Source organism: Schistocerca piceifrons, chromosome 4, assembly GCF_021461385.2.
Source record: "Schistocerca piceifrons isolate TAMUIC-IGC-003096 chromosome 4, iqSchPice1.1, whole genome shotgun sequence".
Taxonomy (NCBI): Eukaryota; Metazoa; Arthropoda; class Insecta; order Orthoptera; family Acrididae; genus Schistocerca; species Schistocerca piceifrons.
In genome coordinates, this window is record NC_060141.1 from 163,901,425 (window position 1) to 163,921,048 (window position 19,624).

At 43.2% G+C, this 19,624-nt stretch overlaps 1 protein-coding gene across 1 annotated transcript in view; it reads right to left on the bottom strand.

The window, feature by feature from the left end:
- LOC124795692 (protein kinase C-binding protein NELL2-like) overlaps window positions 1-19,624 on the bottom strand; it is a 252,531-nt gene that overhangs the window by 35,277 nt on the left and 197,630 nt on the right. Inside the window, exon 8 of the mRNA XM_047259773.1 lies at window positions 3,767-3,862. Within this exon, the coding sequence (XP_047115729.1) occupies window positions 3,767-3,862 (96 nt within the window). The remainder of the gene's footprint in view (window positions 1-3,766; window positions 3,863-19,624) is intronic.

Sequence of the window (19,624 nt, forward strand, 5' to 3'; positions counted from 1 at the left end):
GCTGAATCCTGCAGAGTAGATTTCTAGTTTCCAGAAAAGTCATTATATTCTAACATATTAGGCGTGCCAAAGTTCTACAACTGATCGACGTTAGAGATATATGTCTATAGTTCTGCACATTTGTTCGTCGTCCCTTCATGAAACCGGGGATGAACTGTGCCCTTTTCCAATCTTTTGGAACGCTACGCTCTTCTAGAGACCTACGGTACACCACTGCAAGAAGGTGGCAAGTTCCTTCCCGTGCACTGTGTAAAATCGAACTGGTATCTTGATCGTTGGTAGCTGAATGAAAGTTTTGTGCCATCCTGCATAGTGAACGGCATGCAGGTAACAGAGATGGCCAAAAAGAAGTAGGGAACTATTGCACGTTGGTGTCAGGTTTGGGGGCCTTGTTGTTAGGAAAGGGAAGCAGGATAGTACAACGAACACTGCGTCTCCTACATATGTTACTTTAATACTGTTCGATGTTACCCCACAAACGACAACACTGCCTCACAGGGAGTGCACAGTACAACTGAAACTTTTTTAATTTTTCAATGTAGTCACCTTATAGATTGATGCACTTGGTCCAACAATGTTCCAGTGCCTTGATCTCATCTCGAAACTGAGTTTCTTCGAGGACTGCAAAATAGTTGTCAACTCCGGCTATCAATTCTTCGTTTGACGTCAGTCAGTATCCGTCCACCAAGAAAAATTTTCAGTTTTGGAAACGGATGGACGTCTGACGGAGCCATATCAAGTGAGTAAGGAGGGTATGACAACAATTCATACCTTAGATCGTGTAATTTTGCCATGGCGTCGGCACATGTGTGCTGGCGCGTATTGTCTTGATGCCCAGTGGGGAGATAATCCACAAACAGAAACCCCTTTGGATCCCAGAACACCATGACCTTTCCCGCCCAAGGAATTGTCTTTTCTTTCTTTGGTGGCGGAGAATCAGCATGTTTCCACTGCTCTGACTGTTTTCTTGTCACTGCGGTATAGCTGTGCATCCAAGTTTCATCTTAGTTCACAAATCGGCTCAAAGAATCTTGTTCGTTTCTCTAAAAACGGGCCAAACGTTGTTCCGATATGTGCATTCTCATGCGTTTTTGATCCGGCATCATGAGTCGCGGCACCCATTTTGCAAATAAGTTTTTCATTTCCAATTCTACAGGGTGTTACAAAAAGGTACGGCTAAACTTTCAGGAAACATTCCTCACACACAAAGAGAGAAAATATGTTATGTGGACATGTGTCCGGAAACACCTACTTTCCATGTTAGAACTCATTTTATTACTTCTCTTCAAAACACATTAGTCATGGAATGGAAACACACAGCAACAGAACGTACCAGCGTGACTTCAAACACTTTGTTACAGGAAATGTTCAAAATGTCCTCCGTTAGCGAGGATACATGCATCCACCATCCGTCGCATGGAATCCCTGATGCGCTGATGCAGCCCTGGAGAATTGCGTCTTGTATCACAGCCGTCCACAAAACGAGCACGAAGAGTCTCTACATTTGGTACCGGGGTTGCGTAGACAAGAGCTTTCAAATGCCCCCATAAATGAATGTCAAGAGGGTTGAGGTCAGGAGAGCGTGGAGGCCAAGGAATTGGTCCGCGTCTACCAATCCATCGGTCACCGAATCTGTTGTTGAGAAGCGTACGAACACTTTGACTGAAATGTGCAGGAGCTCCATTGTGCATGAACCACATGTTGTTTCGTACTTGTAAAGGCACATGTTCTAGCAACACGGGTAGAGTATCCCGTATGAAATCATGATAGCGTGCTCCATTGAGCGTAGGTGGAAGAACATGGGGCCCAATCAAGACATCACCAACAATGCCTGCCCAAACGTTCACAGAAAATCTGTGTTGATGACGTGATTGCACAATTGCGTGCCGATTCTCATCAGCCCACACATGTTGATTGTGAAAATTTACAATTTTGTTCACGTTGGAATGAAACCTCATCCGTAAAGGGAACATTTGCACGGAAATGAGGATTGACACATTGTTGGATGAACCATTCACAGAAGTGTACCCGTGGAGGCCAATCAGCTGCTGATAGTGCCTGCACACGCTGTACATGGTACGGAAACAACTGGTTCTCCCGTAGTACTTTCCATACAGTGACGTGGTCAGCGTTACCTTGTACACCAGCAACTTCTCTGACGCTGACATTAGGGTTATCGTCAACTGCACGAAGAATTGCCTCGTCCATTACAGGTGTCCCCGTCGTTCTAGGCCTTCCCCAATCGCGAGTCATAGGCTGGAATGTTCCGTGCTCCCTAAGACGCCGATCAATTGCTTCGAACGTCTTCCTGTCGGGACACCTTCGTTCTGGAAATCTGTCTCGATACAGAAGTACCGCGCCACGGCTATTGCCCCGTGCTAATCCATACATCAAATGGACATCTGCCAACTCCGCATTTGTATACATTGCACTGACAGCAAAACCACGTTCGTGATGAACACTAACCTGTTGATGCTACGTACTGATGTGCTTGATGCTAGTACTGTAGAGCAATGAGTCGCATGTCAACACAAGCACCGAAGTCAATATTACATTCCTCCATTTGGGCCAACTGGCGGTGAATCGAGGACGTACAGTACATACTGACGAAACTAAAATGAGCTCTAACATGGAAATTAAGCGTTTCCGGACACATGTCCACATAACATCCTTTCTTTATTTGTGTGTGAGGAATGTTTCCTGAACGTTTGGCCGTACCCTTTTGTAACACCCTGTATAGTTAAAATGTGATGTACCCTTTCAGATGACATCTGGAAAGCGTGATCAACTTCACGCACTTTCAATCAGCGATCCTCCATGACCATTTTGTTCACTTTTACAACGAATTCTGGAGTAGTGACACATCTTGGGTGACCACTGCGCGGATCATCATGTAAGCTCTCCCGACCAAATTCAGTTTCATTTGTCCATTTGGCAACAGCTGAATATGAAGGAGCAGAGTCCACCAGTGTATTCGGGAAGTCGGCATGAATGTCCTTTGCTTTCATACCTTTCTTTTCGAAGTACGTAATCACTGCACGAATCTCGATTTTTTTTCAATCTTCCCAAATCATTACGCGGCAACAACAAGAGAGGCACGTCACCGCCACAGCTCTCTCCCAAGAGCACTGACACGGCATGAGTTTACAGGCAACAGTCCAATGACCACTGACCTCTCGTGATGATTTTTCAAACCACCCTCGTACTTCAGAAGCACTGCCTCGCGTGTTCGTAGCCATAAACAATCCAACGTTCAGAGAAACTGTTCTTGGATACATCCAGCAATCTCGACGCACACATTAAAATGGCGTACGATAATACATATTGTCTCACAGTTACGTCAATAAAAGAACGCTACTCGCCTGGTGGAAGTTAGCATCTTTACTCCTCTCCGTCGTGCTGCTGTCTGTTCATGTACTGCATTATCCTCCGCATGAAACATTCACAATGTTGCCATTTTTGAGCAGTGCTTCTGGTGACTGAGTTGTCAAGGCACAAATCGCGACCCAGACTCATAGCTTTGTGTATAGTGACAATAACACCACAATTCGTGAGTACTGGTGCTATTTAAATGCAACCGATTTAGGTGATACAATCCACTATCTTCAGGCCCCTCTACGGCACAGGAGTAGTACGTTTCCAAGGGGAATCCTCAACATATTTGTAGTTAGAGGACCGAAAGCCTTCAGCGTCCGCGGATCTTATCGTGCGTGGTGCGTTTGGCTGCCGAAGCTGTAAAAGTCGGTAGTGCAGGTTGTCTACTTACAGTGTTGACAGTGGTCGCCGCTGGTGGCTGGCGGGCAGTGGCAGGTGCGTGGCTTGATGCACGTTCCTCCGTGCTGGCAGGCCGGCTCACACACCGCTGTAACAAGTAGAGTGGTGGAATCAAGAACAGTAACCTACATAATACTGTACACTACTTCTAAAATAAATTTGTGAGACATAGCAAGTAAATAGTCAGTAATAATCGAATTGAGCCCCTCAGTCTTCATGGACATACTGCACTAACAGCACTGAATCCGAAAGTTGCCAAATATAATCCTGCCATGTGATGAAATTGTCGTCCCGGGAGTACTCTATCAAAACGGAAATATTTGGTAGTGTCAAGTTGCTGTTCTGCTGATTACCAGCCTATTCGCCAAACTCCATGTTGAAGTCCGAAACATCTTCTCACTGTTTCAAGAAGTGGGGTCGCGTTGAGAGTGTTGACTATGACCTACCCGTACGTGGGAAACTTAAGCCAGAAGCCGTCCTCGGACATAAGTAGCCTGAGTGTCCTAGGTAATATCACTAACCGGATGGTCGACCAGTCCAGTAAGGGAACAGAATACACCAAATGGAAATGTGTATCTTTAAATTTTTCGTTTCAGCAAACGTTCTCACAGGAAGGTAACACTGACGTCGCAATGGCACTGAGCGGTAACTGAGAAAATTGAAAACAAATAAGTCGCCTGGTTCGGATGGAACCCCAATTTGGATTTACAGAGAGTACTCTCTGGCATTGGTCCTAACTCAATTTGTATTTATAGTAACTCTCTCTCCCAGCGCAGAGTCCCAAGCGAATGGGAAAAGCGAATGGAAAAACCGAAAAATTACAGACTGATATCCGCATCGTCGGTTTACTGAAGAATTCTTGAGAATATTCCAAGTTCAAATGTCATAAATTTCCTGAGACAGAAAAACATTTATTTACAAATCAGCAGTGATTTGCAAGGAGTCGCTTCTTCGAAAATCAGCTTGCCCTTTTTTCTCATGATACGCTTTGGAGCTGTACCCTTTAGAGACAGATTTCATATTCCTAGGTTTCCGGAAAGCATTTGGCTCAGTGCGAATGCACCCGGAAAGGTAATGACTGGTAGTGGTACATGGTACCCTGTCTCATGAACCGTATGGTGGCTTGCGGAAAAGATGTGTGGATCTAGACGTACATGTACGTGAAGATGTAGACGAGTCATGGCCCGGTTTCACTTAGTTATGCTAATATGATACTCTCGAGTAGTTCTGTATATGCTTTGTTGGAATGGTCACAATGAAAAATATTTCTTTCGAATACCTGAGAACCAAGGGTACCTGATCCACTGTCGACTAATATTAAATTCTGATGTTCATTTTCGTTAGATAAGAAGTGAATAGCTACAAAGTAGATAATTATTGTCACTTTGGGATCGTAAGAGTGACATCAAACTTTTTGCCAATCAGAATTTAGATTTCTTGGAAAATACATTGTCCTCATGAATGCTAATGTTCGTCTTTTGCTAACCAGAATTCAGATAATAAATTTCTTCCTCTAACTCGTTCAGGCGCGATAAGGTCCACCCCCAAGCTAATGTTGTACCATTTGTAACGAAAATAAAAAGGAAACTTTAGTGTACAATTGTGAAAATATTAACCTCTCAGACTTGTGAAATCGCGATAGAATTATTTATGTATATAAATCAAGATTCAAATCTTCATTTGCTCAAATTCTTAAATCTCCTTGAGCTCTTCACCAACTGCTTTGAAATTTCGACACAACATTGCATTCGAATACGCATCATTTTACAGTATATAAATACAAATATAGTACACAACATTGTTAGGAAAAATCTCGAAACGTTCTTGACCGATAAACTTCATATTTTTGCATGATATCCTAATGAAAATTCAGTTGCACATAGGCTATATGCTTTTAATATAAATATATGTATAAAATATAGAGGAGAGCTCTTGTTACGAAAAGCCTTGAGAAATTCTTGATCGATTTATTTCAAATTTTTACACTTTATTCTAAAAAGATTTGGATGCACATAGGCTCTATATTGTTAAATATATATAAAAATATATATAATATAAATGGAAAAACGTTGTTAGCAAAAATCTCAGAATGATCTCGACCAATTTACTTCATATTGTTACACAAGGCTGTAATTAAACATTAAAATGGACGATGGCTATATATTTAGTTAAACAGCAATATACAGATTTTCGGTCAGAACTAACTCCAAAGAAAATGCTATTTTGGCCCCTGCTCTGATTATGTGCGGTTTTGTTTCTTGCAGTCAGTTTTAACGACAATGACTAGAGATTTTAAACCATTCAGTAAAGTATCTCTTCCTTACGTATTCTTACTCATTATATGTAATATTAAACAAAATTTGTGTGCACAACATTGTGTCCTTTTGTTTACTTCGTTGCAGTCGGTTTTCACAGAAATCATGAATGTTGTATTTATGGCTTATTAAGTTATAATTAGAATACTGCATCGGAATTTGAATTTGAAGTGGAAATAAGCGAAGCTCAAGATGAGAGAGAGGGAGAAGAGAGTGTGGACACAGAAGGGGGGTGGGAAGGAAATGGGTCGCTGACAGGAGGAAGGAGGAGGAGGAGGAGAAGGAGGAGGACAGAAAGAGGGGGTAGAAGTTGATGGGCAGAGAGAGGGTACAGGATGAGATGGGCAAGGAGAGGGGAAGGAGCACATAGATACATATTCAAGAACTGCAAAGCAATGCCGGTTTCGCTGGTATTTAATACACATTTTTCCTTGAAGGTCCTCCAATTTGCACTCACAGCTTTGACTGCAGTTTCATTTGTGGTGCAAACTGATTGACCATTACCAGTCGATTGTATTAACGTTTGGATTCCTTTTTTAAATTGTCGCAGAGCTGAAAATAAATTTGTTTACACAGCTGCCTTTCGCCTGTTGTCAACAAATGCTGGAACCACCTAACTACACAACGCAATTCACTGAAGATTTATTGTTGCAACTGTGCATATGGAGTACATGAAATGACTACGTTTACCGATCAATAACTCAAGCGTTTCTCAGGTGCCAGGTATAGGACCATGCCCAAACATACATTTTACAAGGGGAGGCCACGGGTTTAGGTCAAGATTTATTTCAAAGTTTGTACACCTTTAGTAGAGCATTAAAAAACATAACGGGCAAGTAGTGAGGTGCACTAGGCTGGCAATTCCGAGAAAATCGCTAGAGAAGTTTGACGCGTCTGTTATATGGCTTATATAGCTATGAGTAGATACCAGACGTTAGTGTTCGTGGTGATCAAGTCATTAGCGTTCGAGTCTTAGAAAAGAGACGTGTAGGAAGTGACGGTTTGGCTCCTGCTCGAACTTAATTTCTAAACTATGGTACCGAAAGAAAGAGATATTTTCAAAATGTCAGCGAGGTGTCATTTCCATTAGAAACTCTAAAAATTCGCAGTAAATGCTGGAAAACTGCATTAATTCGATGTGGTACATGCCGTTTCAATTTATTTTTTTTATGTCTGTATGACAAATAGCATCCAGCAATGTGTGATGTCGACGGCACAGACACTCTGTGACCAAAATGGTACTGAAACAGAGGATGACAGACTAAAGACCGAAATACTAAAGGTCTGTTTCAAAAGCTTTTTCACAGAGGAAGACTGCACTGTAGTTCCTCCTCTAGATTGTCACACAGATGACAAAATGGTAGATATCAAAACAGATGACAGACGGATGGAGAAACAATTCAAATCGCTGAAAAGAGGAGAGGCCGCTGGACATGATGGGATACCAGTTGGATTTTACACAGAGCACGCGAAGGAACTTGCCCCCTTCTTGCAGCGGTGTACCGTAGGTCTCTAGAAGAACGTAGCGTTCCGAAGGATTGGAAAAGGGCACAGGTCATCCCAGTTTTCATGAAGGGACGTCGAACAGATGTGCAGAACTATAGACCTATATCTCTAACGTCGATCAGTTGTAGAACTTTGGAACACCTATTAGGTTCGAGTATAATGAGTTTTCTGGAGACTAGAAATCTACTCTGTAGGAATCAGCATGGGTTTCGAAAAAGACGATCGTGTGAAACCCAGCTCGCGCTATTCGTTCACGAGACTCGGAGGACCATAGACACGGGTTTACAGTTACATGCCGTGTTTCTTGACTTCCGCAACGCTTTCGATACAGTTCCACACAGTCGTTTAATGAACAAAGTAAGATCATATGGACTATCAGACCAATTGTGCGATTGGATTGAAGAGTTCCTAGGTAACAAAACGCAACATGACATTCTCAATGGAGAGAAGCCTTCCGAAGTAAGAGTGATATCAGGTGTGCCGCAGGGGAGTGTCATAGGACCATTGCTATTCACAATATACATAATTGCCCTGGAGATAAAATTGCAAGTTCACTGAAGCTTCTTGCGGATTATGTTGCTGTATATCGAGAGGTTGTAACACTGGAAAATTGTACTGAAATGCAGGAGGATCTACATCGAATTGACGCATGGTACAGGGAATGGCTATTGAATCTCAATGTAGGCAAGTGTAATGTGCTGCGAATACATAGAAAGATGATCCTTCGTCATTTAGCTACAGTATAGCAGGTCAGCAACTGGAAACAGTTAATTCCATAAGTTATCTGGGAGTAGGCATTAGGACTGATGTAAAATGGAATGATCATATAAAGTTGATCGTCGGTAAAACAGATGCCAGACTGAGATTCATTGGAAGAAACCTAAGGAAATGCAATTCGAAAACAAAGGTAGTAGGTTACAGTATACTTGTTCGCCCACTGCTTGAATACTGCTCACCAGTGTGGGATCCGTACCAGATAGGGTTGATGGATGAGATAGAGAAGATCTAACGGAGAGCAGCGCGCTTTGTTACAGGATCATTTAGTAACCGCGAAAGCGTTACGTAGGTGATAGATAAACTCCAGTGTAAGACTTTGCAGGAGAGACACTCAGTAGCTCGGTACGGGCTTTTGTTGAAGTTTCTAGAATATACCTTCACCGAGGAGCCAAGCAGTATATAGCTCCATCCTACGCATATCTCGCGAGGAGACCTTGTGGATAAAATCAGAGAGATTAGAGCCCACACAGAGACATGCCGACAATCTTTCTTTCCACGAACAATGCGAGACTGGAATGGAAGGGAGAACCGATAGATGTACTCAAAGTACGCTCCGCCACACACCGTCAGGTGGCTTGCGGTGTATGGATGTAGATGTAGAAGTAGATGTAGACGAGTAAGTGTACATTACTGTTGTGATATGGCACACTGTGACTTACGATAACACTGCATAACGTCATTCGCACCATTGTTTATCGTGGTTTGACTCGAGATTTCCAAGCCTGTCCCTTTTCCTTGAAGATTTAATGAAAAATAGTTAATAGTCAAATATCACATGAAATTCACTACCAGTTCATGAAAGTTTTTTCATCATATTACCTCTCAAATGTCATATATATTAAATAATGTGACCAGCGAAGAAATAAATATAGGTTAAAAAATAAGTGTTAGCATGATTCGAATCGTCGCTTCATTTTCGACCTTCTTGCAATGGGAGAACACTAACAACTTGTCTACAATGAGTTCTCACTGTACATACCGTTGCACTGATACATCAGTTACACAACAAGCGCATAACACTCCTCCTGCTATTATCTCGATATTGCCAGAGTATTGCACTTTACAAATTGCACAGTATCTTAATTTAATGGCCTGCTAAGGGAGTACGAAATGTGAAGTAAATCCGTGATTCCAGCGTCGTGGCCTTCCCTTGCTAGTAAGGGCTGTAGCCTCCACGGACGGCAATTTAGGCACTGGCTCTGGCATCCCGTCCATCGTACAGGCGGCGAATACTGTCATGGGGTACTTTATGCCGTATCTACTCGACCTTTTCAAATATTTTTGTAAGAGTTGTTGACAGACGATTAACACGGGTCACTTCCCGTTCCATCATATCCCACACTTGTTCGATTGGAGAGAAGTCCGGAGATCGTGCTGGCCAGAGACATTGCTGCTCATTTCGCAGGGCACATTGAGTTCCACAAACAGTGCTTGGGCGAGCATTTTCCTGTTGGGACAAACATCTCCTTACTGCTGCAAGAACGGCTGAAAAATTGATTCAACAATGTTCAGCACTTACCGAGTTCTGGTTAGCATCCCTTCCAGAAACAACAAAGGTACACGAGAGTAGTAGCTGGGAGCATCCCAGATCGTAAGGCCTGGGTTGGAGCCAGCGTTGGTTTCACTGCTTAAGACCACAGCACGCCATTCCATCTTTCAAGAATCGCTCTGACAGCACCAGTCGACAGCTGTGCGCCTTGATGCTGAAGCGTGATTGGCAGACTGGCTATAGCTCTGCTTGCTCGTAGTCTCACTACGAATAACGGGTTTCCAACAGTTTATGTTGACGCTGCGGTCATGAAACGACAACCCAGCACCAGACCAAAGCAGATACGAAGATCTTCTGCGTCAAGTACATAGCCTGTCGAAAACAGACATCTGGAAGACTACAGCAGTGTGTGTTTCTACTGCAGACATCCTGCGCACGTTTTACGGTACTGCGATGGACGGACGCGAGTTTTCGACGACTATTGAGTCACGACACTTCAACCGTCACAGCAGTTCAGTTCACGCCTGTCTACAAAGACAATTGTATCCAATCTGTGGGACGAAGGCCATCGCCTTACATCCTTACGGGCTCTAGTGAACTGAAGGACTTCCATTTCTGTAAAGTCGGATGCTTATCGTCGTCAAGGGATGTCGTCAAGGGATCGTTTAGCTGGCACGAGAGTGTTACGGAGAAGCCCAATAAATTCCAACGTTGCTAAAGAGGCGTTGTGCATCACGGAGAAATTTGCTATTCAAAGTTCGAGAGAGCACTTTCCAGGAAGAGTCGGGCAATATATTTCATCCCCCCATACCCCCCCCCCCCCCCCCCCGCCAACCCTTATACGCCTAGCGTAATGCCACGAGGAGAAAATTCGAGAAATTAGAATCAGTACAATTGCTTGCCGACAATAGTTCTTCGAAGCGCTTGAGGAGTATGATGTAGATGTAGAACTAAAACTAAAGGACACTATGTTCCATGATACGAAAGCAACTGTGTAAAAATTGCAAATGAGAAATGCATCCAGAAGACAAGCACACGCGTTGAAAGAGTAACTATGAATGGCAGAGCATAGATCTTCGAATTCGCCTTTTTAACACAAGGCAGTCATGATGTTGCCAACGGCCTTGCCGCAGTGGTAACACCGGTTCTCGTCAGATCACCGAAGTTAAGCACTGTCGGTCTGGGCTAGCACTTGGATGGGTGTTGGCTGTTGGCAACTGGGGTGCACTCAGCCCTTGTGAGGCAAACTGAGGAGCTACTTCATTGAGAAGTAGCAGCTACGGTCTTGAAAACTGACATACGACCGGGAGAGCGGTGTGTGCTGACCACATGCCCCTCCATATCTGCATGCAGTGACGCCTGTGGTCTGAGGATGACACGGCTGCCGATCGGTACGGTTTGGCCTTCATGGCCTGTTCGGGAGGGGTTTAGTTTCAGTTTTTAGTCATAATGTTGTTTTCAGATATGTCTTCTTGCAAGGCGTCGGAAGCATTCATGCACTTTGGAAAATGTTTACCTTTGAAGGCATTGTTTTCCCACAAGAATCAAAGGGAGGAGTTCCAGTGGTCAATCTAATTGCTCAGCTAAACTGTGAAGTTTTTATTAATCGCAAAGAGCTATTCACGTTCTCAAAAGAAATCTACGCGCCAGTGATGATCGAAATTGTTCAAGCTGATCAATGAGAACTTCCTATCGTTAACTGTTATGAGCAGCCTCTGCTCATCTCTAACTCCATTCCAGGATGGGCAGCTTAGTGTCGGCGACGAATAATCGTCTTCTGCTACCACTACAGACAATGCAGAGGAGGAAGTTCTTACAACATTGCCTATACGAACAACGTGGGTGAGTGATAGGCAGCTTTCGGATTCTTTGTATTCCGGAGTGGAGAAAAGAGAGACCAAGCAGCTCACGTTGAAACACCATTTCAACACTGGGGATCATGCACTAAGTAGCCAACGCTCATATAGAGCGGCACCTGCTGAATATCAGGTCATCTTGGAGGAATTGGGGAAGATACTCCAAGAAATCATTTAACCTCCAAAGGGTCTTTGGTCGTCTTCCGTGGTCATTGTGAAGAAAGAGGCTAGCACACGGTGTTTCTGCATTAACTACTGACGCATGAGCAAAATCATCAAGAAAGGTGCCTGTCCACAGTCATGCATTGATGGAACATAAGATTGCTTGAAAGGAGTAATGTACGATTATTTCCACTACTCACAAGGCTGTGACGGAAAATTCTTCTTTTGTAACACCTGAGGGCCTCTGTGAATTTACAGTTATTCCGTGTGTACTTTGAAACGTTCCAGACAACTTGAAAAGTATGATGGACAACCTACTTCGACACCTTAAATGGACGGTGTCTGAGTTGTCTGGACGACATTGTCATTTTTCTAAAACATCAGAAGAACATCTGAGCTCCTTAACAATCATGCTGAATTGTATTCAAACTGTGTGCCTCGAACTGAACCAAAAAATTGCCCTTTCCTGCCCAGAAAATAAACGTCTTGGGGCATGTAATGAATGATGATGGATTCCATCCCAGTCCACCGAAAATAGGAGCAGTCACACATTTCTCGACTCCTCAGCACATTACTGATAAGTTTTATCGGAACTCTGCACGTACCAAGGTTTATTAAGAAGGGGCTTTTGTACCAATGTATGTCCGTTGCTAGAAATGCTGTAGCGAGAGGCAAAATTTCTCTGGAACAAGGTGTAAGAAAGATCTTCGCTTGTCCTTAAGGAGACGCTAATACTTTGTTCTGTCGTAGCATTTCATGATGAGAATGCTGAGACAGAACTTCACAGCAAAACTAGCAGTTGTGGTATAGGTGCAGTTATAGTGCAAATTCGAGTAGGTGCTGATTAGCCTGAAGAATCAACTGGTAACCTGGACAGTGAGATTTCAGGAGTATGACGTCACAATGGTATACATACTGGACGCAAGCACAAGGACGCTGACTGATTTCAACGACTCCTTTGGCGGATCACAGCAGCGTGGATGAAATCTCAAGTCATCGCTCCAATAAATGACATTGCTGCGTAACAAAGACAAGATCCAGCACTATTAAAACCACAGAATCGATGATGAAGGAGAAACCAACCGAAGAAAAATTCTCATTCATAAACTGAACGGTATATAAGAGTAACTATGATTCAATGCGGTGAAAATGGATGCTCGTCATCCCACCTCACCTACGGCCAGTTATCTTAATCTACTCCGACCCTCCTACATCGGGTCACCTGGGATTCATTAAAACTGGACAGAATCAGACGCAGGTATCCCTGGCCAGACCTCTACCGATCCGTTAGATACTAAGTGATGCACTATAAAGAATGCCAGTGATGGAAACACGCACCCCAGTTATATTCAAGGCATATGATACCAATCTCGCTTGCAGCAGCAACATTCCATCGAACTGGAATCGACCTCGTGCGGAAGTTCCCGAAGTAGACAAACGCAAGCCAGTATTCTGTGCTGTCTATCTCACCCCTATCCTGTCACCTAATCTGTGCCGACTGCCGAAGGTCTATAAACTGCAAAGTACAATCGGAAAACATTATTTTAAAACACGGAGGACCCAGTGTGACGATTTCTGATCGTGAAACTTTTTTTTCCAGTGGAGACAAGTATCAGAGGTAATTTTCGTTTTGACGTCACCCACAGGATGACAACTGCCTATCATCCACGACATGCGCGCACAACACAGAGAAGCCGGACACCACATGTTTCACGCTTTTCTTTCTGCTCCATGATCGCTTGGTAATGCAATGCACCAGCCAATGAGATGTAGAACAGGAGTCTTGATATGGATTTTTACGCCTGTTTGGAAAGCTGGACTATCGGAAAAGTTACTAAAGTACAACTTTCCGCAGTATCGTAACCATCGTCACTTGTCGGATATCCATATGAAGTAGAGAATTATGACCCTTTATCAAGAAGAGGAAATCGCAGATACGCAGTCAATATTCTCCGCGTGAAGTCCTACTACAGTCCGGAAGCTCGTATCGATGACTGGACTTTCTAAGAAACTGAGGACCCACTCGAATTAGCAGTATTTCGACGGTAGGGGCTACGTTTGATGTTCATCATAGAGAAAACAATCTAACATCACGATCAGAACGCAAGGATCCGCCAACGCCAACTTCCAGAGGGCCGTTGATAAAATCTGCACGCAGTGCGCTTAAGTTAGTTCCAATGAGAACTTTGAAAACAGTCTCCAGATAGGGAACAAAGTCACGAACTGTGGTTCATGTAGTGTGGCATGGTAGTTACCACAACTGAATGGCGAGAGGCAGGCTGTCGAGTTGGACTCGATTATCACCAAATGATTGTTATTTAATATATATTCTTAATGGCTAGTTCTTAACGTTATGACGACTCTGCAGAGCCATACTGGACGATCGATCAGTCGGAATGCGGGGTGTCAAATACTCATTCCTCTTCGGAGACAAGTGCACAGCATAGGCTGTAGCCGGTGACGGCTGGCTCTGAGCACTATGCGACTTAACTTCTGAGGTCATCAGTCGCCTAGAACTTAGAACTAATTAAACCTAACTAACCTAAGGACATCACACACATCCATGCCCGAGGCAGGATTCGAACCTGCGACCGTAGCGGTCGCTCGGTTCCAGACTGTAGCGCCTAGAACCGCACGGCCACTCCGGCCGGCCGGCGACGGCGTACCCGTGACACAATGCTTTCAAAAGACTTCTCGCCATTCACTATACGGAAGTAAGTCATCCTAGTTGAAGCGCATCCCATTGAGATGTTTGTTAAACCGACCAAACACTGGAAGTAACAGTACGACATATCCAGGCTATAGGGCGGCTTCTCAAGATTTACCCCCTTGAACTTGGAATTACGCTGTGGTCTGGAGCGAATTCGACGTTCTAACCCATCCAAAGGTATTGTATTGGATTCAGATCAGAACTACAGTATACGTCTAGAATCTTAATGTCACCAAACCACTGTCTTACAAATGTTACTTTAACAGAATGCATTGTCATACTGACATAATCAATTGCTGTCTCCCAACTGTTCCTCTACTGCAGACCGCACAGAATGATGTGAAATGTGTTCATCTGCCTTCTATTTTAGCGCTTTCGGAAGTGTAGTAACGGGACCGCACCGTAACCACGAAAAACAACCCCATATCGTATCACCGCTTCCTCTGCACTACGCTTTTGGTACTACAAATGATGACAAGTTTCGTTCCCCAGACATTCGCTAAATCCAAAACTTTCCACCGGTTATCCGCAGGGAAGAGCGAGATTAATCACTCCAAATCATTCCTTTCCAGTCATCCACTATCAAATGGCTTTGATCTTTGCACCAACTCAAGCGTCACTCAAGAAAACATACTCGATTTTTTTTTTAGTCATCAGTCTTGTGACTGGTGTGATGCAATGCGTCACGAATTGTTCTCCAGCGTCAATCTCTCCATATCTAAGTAGCACCTGCACCATGCGTCTTCAATTATCTGTTGAACGCATTCTAATCTCTGTCTTCCACTTCCTGTCCGGTCTTCTTGCCAGTGTAGTCCGTATGTTCCTACCTTCCCTGATTCTCCGATTCTGCGGAGAACCTCCTCATTCCTTATCAGTCCACTGTCCTCTCTTCTTTTTACCTCTATACGCAGAGTCACTGTGTACGCCGAACTGTTGGTAATACTTCGGAATTCACGAGTGATTCCTTTCACTGTTTTCATATGACGATTTACAACAACCCTACACAATGCTCAACTCTCCCAGCCCCTCCAGTACAAGAGAGATGCATGGTCTTACTTTAGCTATGGCTGTACCTTTGCACTTCTATTTTACAGTCAGATACCCATCAGTCCCCCTCCAAGAACCAGGGACCTTGCGTTCGTGGGAAGGCTTGCGTGCCTCAGCAATACAGATAGCCGTACCGTAGGTGCAACCACAACAGAGGAGTATCTGTTGAGAGACCAGACAAACGTGTGGTTCCTGAAGATGGGCAGCAGCCCTTTCAGTAGTTGCAGGGGCAACAGTCTGGATGATTGACTGATCTGGCCTTGTAACAATAACCAAAACGGCCTTGCTGTTGTGGTACTGCAAACGGCGAAAGCAAGGGGAAACTACAGCCGTCATTTTTCCCGAGGACATGCAGCTTTACTGTATGGTTAAATGATGATGGCGTCCTGTTGGGTAAAATATTCCGGAGGTAAAATAATCCTCCATTCGGATCTCCGGGCGGGGACTACTAAGGAGGACGCCTTTATCAGGAGAAAGAAAACTGGCGTTCTACGGATCGGAGCGTTGAATGTCAAATCCCTTAGTCGAGCAGGTAGATTAGAAAATTTAAAAAGGGAAATGGAGAGGTTAAAGTTAGATATAGTAGGAATTAGTGAATTTCGGTGGCAGGAGGAACAAGACTTTTGGTCAGGTGAATACAGTGTTATAAATACAAAATCAAACAGGGGTAATGCAGGGGTCGGTTTAATAATGAATAAAAAAATAAGAGTGCGAATAAGCTACTACAAACAGCATAGTGAACACATTATTGTGGCTAAGATAGACACGAAGACCACGCTTACTACAGTATTACAAGTATATATGCCAACTAGCGCTGCAGATGACGAAAAAATCGAAGAAATGTATGATGAAATAAAACAAAAATTATTCAGATAGTGAAGGTAGACGAAAGTTTAATAGTCATGGGTGACTGGAATTCGGTAGTAGGAAAAGGGAGAGAAGGTAACGTAGTAGGTGAATATGGACTGGGGCTAAGAAATGAATGAGAAAGCCGCCTGGTAGAATTTTGCACATAGCACAACTTAATCATAGTTAATACTTGGTTCAGGAATCGTAAAAGAAGTATGTATACATGGAAGAGGCCTGGAGATACTGGCAGGTTTCAGATAGATTATATAATGGTAAGACAGAGATTTAGGAACCAGATTTTAAATTGTAAGACATTTCCAGGGGCAGATGTGGACTCTGACCACAATCTATTGGTTATGAACTGTAGATTAAAACTGAAGGAACTGCAAAAAGGTGGGAATTTAAGGAGATAAGACCTGGATAAACTGAAAGAACCAGAGGTTGTACAGAGTTTCGGGGAGAGCATAAGGGAACAGTTGACAGGAATGGGGGAAAGAAATACAGTAGAAGATGAAAGGGTAGCTTTGAGGGATGGAGTACTGAAGGCAGCAGAGGATCAATTAAGTAAAAAGACGAGGGCTAGTAGAAATACTTGGGTAACTGAAAAAATACTGAATTTCATTGATGAAAGGAGAAAATATAAAAACGCAGTAAATGAAGCAAGCAAAAGGGAATACAAACGTCTCAAAAATGAGATCGACAGGAAGTGCAAAATGGCTAAGCAGGGATGGCTAGAGGACAAATGTAAGGATGTAGAGGCTTATCTCACTAGGAGTAAGATAGATACTGCCTACAGGAAAATTAAAGAGACCTTTGGAGAAAAGAGAACCACTTGTATGAATATCAAGAGCTCAGATGGATACCCAGTTCTAAGCAAAGAAGGGAAAGCAGAAAGGTGGAAGGAGTATATAGAGGGTCTAAACAAGGGCGATGTATTTGAGGACAATATTATGGAAATGAAAGAGGATGTAGATGAAGGTGAAATGGAAGATACGATACTGCATGAAGAGCTTGACAGAGCACTGAAAGACCTGAGTAGAAACAAGGCCCCCGGAGTAGACAACATTCCATTAGAACTACTGACAGTCTTAGGAGAGCCAGTCCTGATAAAACTCTAAAATCTGATAAGCAAGATGTGTGAGACAGGCGAAATAGCCTCAGACATCAAGAAGAATATTATAATTCCAATCCCAAAGAAAGCAGGAGCTGACAGATGTGAAAATTACCGAGCAATCAGTTTAATAAGACACGGATGCAAAATACTAAAGCGAATTCTTTACAGACGAATGGAAAAACTGGAAGAAGACGACCTCGGGGATGATCAGTTTGTATTCCGTAGAAATATTGAAACACGTGAGGCAATACTGACCCTACGACATATCTTAGAAGCTAGATTAAAGAAAGGCACACCTACGTTTCTAGCATTTGTAGGCTTAGAGAAAGCTTTTGACAATGTTGACTGGAATACTCTCTTTCGAATCCTGAAGGTGGCAGGGAGCAAAAGGCTATTTACAATTTGTACAGAAACCAGATGGCAGTTATGAGAGTCAAGGGACATGAAAGGGAAGCAGTGGTTGGGAAGGGAGTGAGACAGGGTTGTAGCCTCTCCCCGATGTTATTCAATCTGTATATTGAGCAAGCAGTGAAGGAAACAAAAGAAAAATCGGAGTAGGTATTAAAATCCATGGAGAAGAAATAAAAACATTGAGGTTCGCCGATGTCATTGTAATTCTGTCAGAGACAGCAAAGGACTTAGAAGAGCAGTTGAACGGAATGGACAGTGTCTTGAAAGGAGGATATAAGATGAACTTCAAGAATCGCAAAACGAGGATAATGGAATGTAGTCGAACAAAGTTAGGTGATACTAAGGGGACTGGATTAGGAAATGAGACAATGTAACAGTTGTGTTTTGCTATTTGGGGAGCAAAGTAACTGATGATTGTCGAAGTCGAGTGGGTATACAACGTAGACTGGCAATGCCAAGGGAAGCATTTCTGAAGGAGAGAAATTTAACATCGATTATATATTTAAGTGTCAGTAAGTCGTTTCTGAAAGTATTTGTATGGAGTGTAGCCATGTATGGAAGTGAAACATGGACGATAACTAGTTTGGACAAGAAGAGAATAGAAGCTTTCGAAATGTGGTGCTACAGAAGACTGCTGAAGATTACATGGGTAGATCACATAACTAATGAGGAGGTATTGAATAGAATTGGGGAGGAGTTTGTGGCACAACTTAACTAGAAAAAGGATCGGTTGGTAGGACATGTTCTGAGGCATCAAGGGATCACAAATTTAGCATTGGAGGGCAGCGTGGAGGGTAGAAACCGTAGAGGGAGACCAAGAGATGAATATACTAAGCAGATTCAGAAGGATGTAGGCTGCAGTAGGTACTGGGAGATGAAGAAGCTTGCACAGGATAGAGTAGCATGGAGAGCTGCATCAAACCGGTCTCAGGACTGAATACCACAACAACAACAACCCATCAGTCGACACGGTCAGCTTTAGAAGGGTTAAAATGCCCTAGATGGGAGCGACCAGTTCTGCTGTTAATGCTGCACTGGTGAGCACGCAACACTCAGGCCCCTTTTTATGCTGTCAGGACGTCTGCTCATGGCTTCTAATGAGCAGTTCCGCGTTACTCATGTGATCTGGTACAATTACCTTACTTGCAAAAGTGATTAACTCCTCATATGCTGTCATATTCGGTAAATACCTGTTTGTAACAGACGCCTCATATCGTGCCTACACCAAATGAAACACTTAGGCACAGCATTCTTTTATGATAAACGACATATTTTCAAACAAGACCCTTTCTGAGAATTTTTAGCACTCAATTTATTAAAGTGTTAGCGGACAGTACTAATTCCTACCCCAAACTCCATTATGACGTTTCCATCTACGTTGATCTGTGCGTTCGCTTTTTAAAATGTTTTTGATTCGACCAAATTCTTGACTGTCTGTATGTTCAGTGCTAATTTTCTGTTCAGTACACTACAAAGTTTGTAGTTCACTTTAGACAAACTTCCTGATGAGTTTGAGGCTTGAAATTTTAAACATAGCTTAGTAATGGATGATAGTACAGTATTAACTCGACGTCTTGTAAGCCTGTGTGATAAGAATGGGGCGTGGGTGAAAAA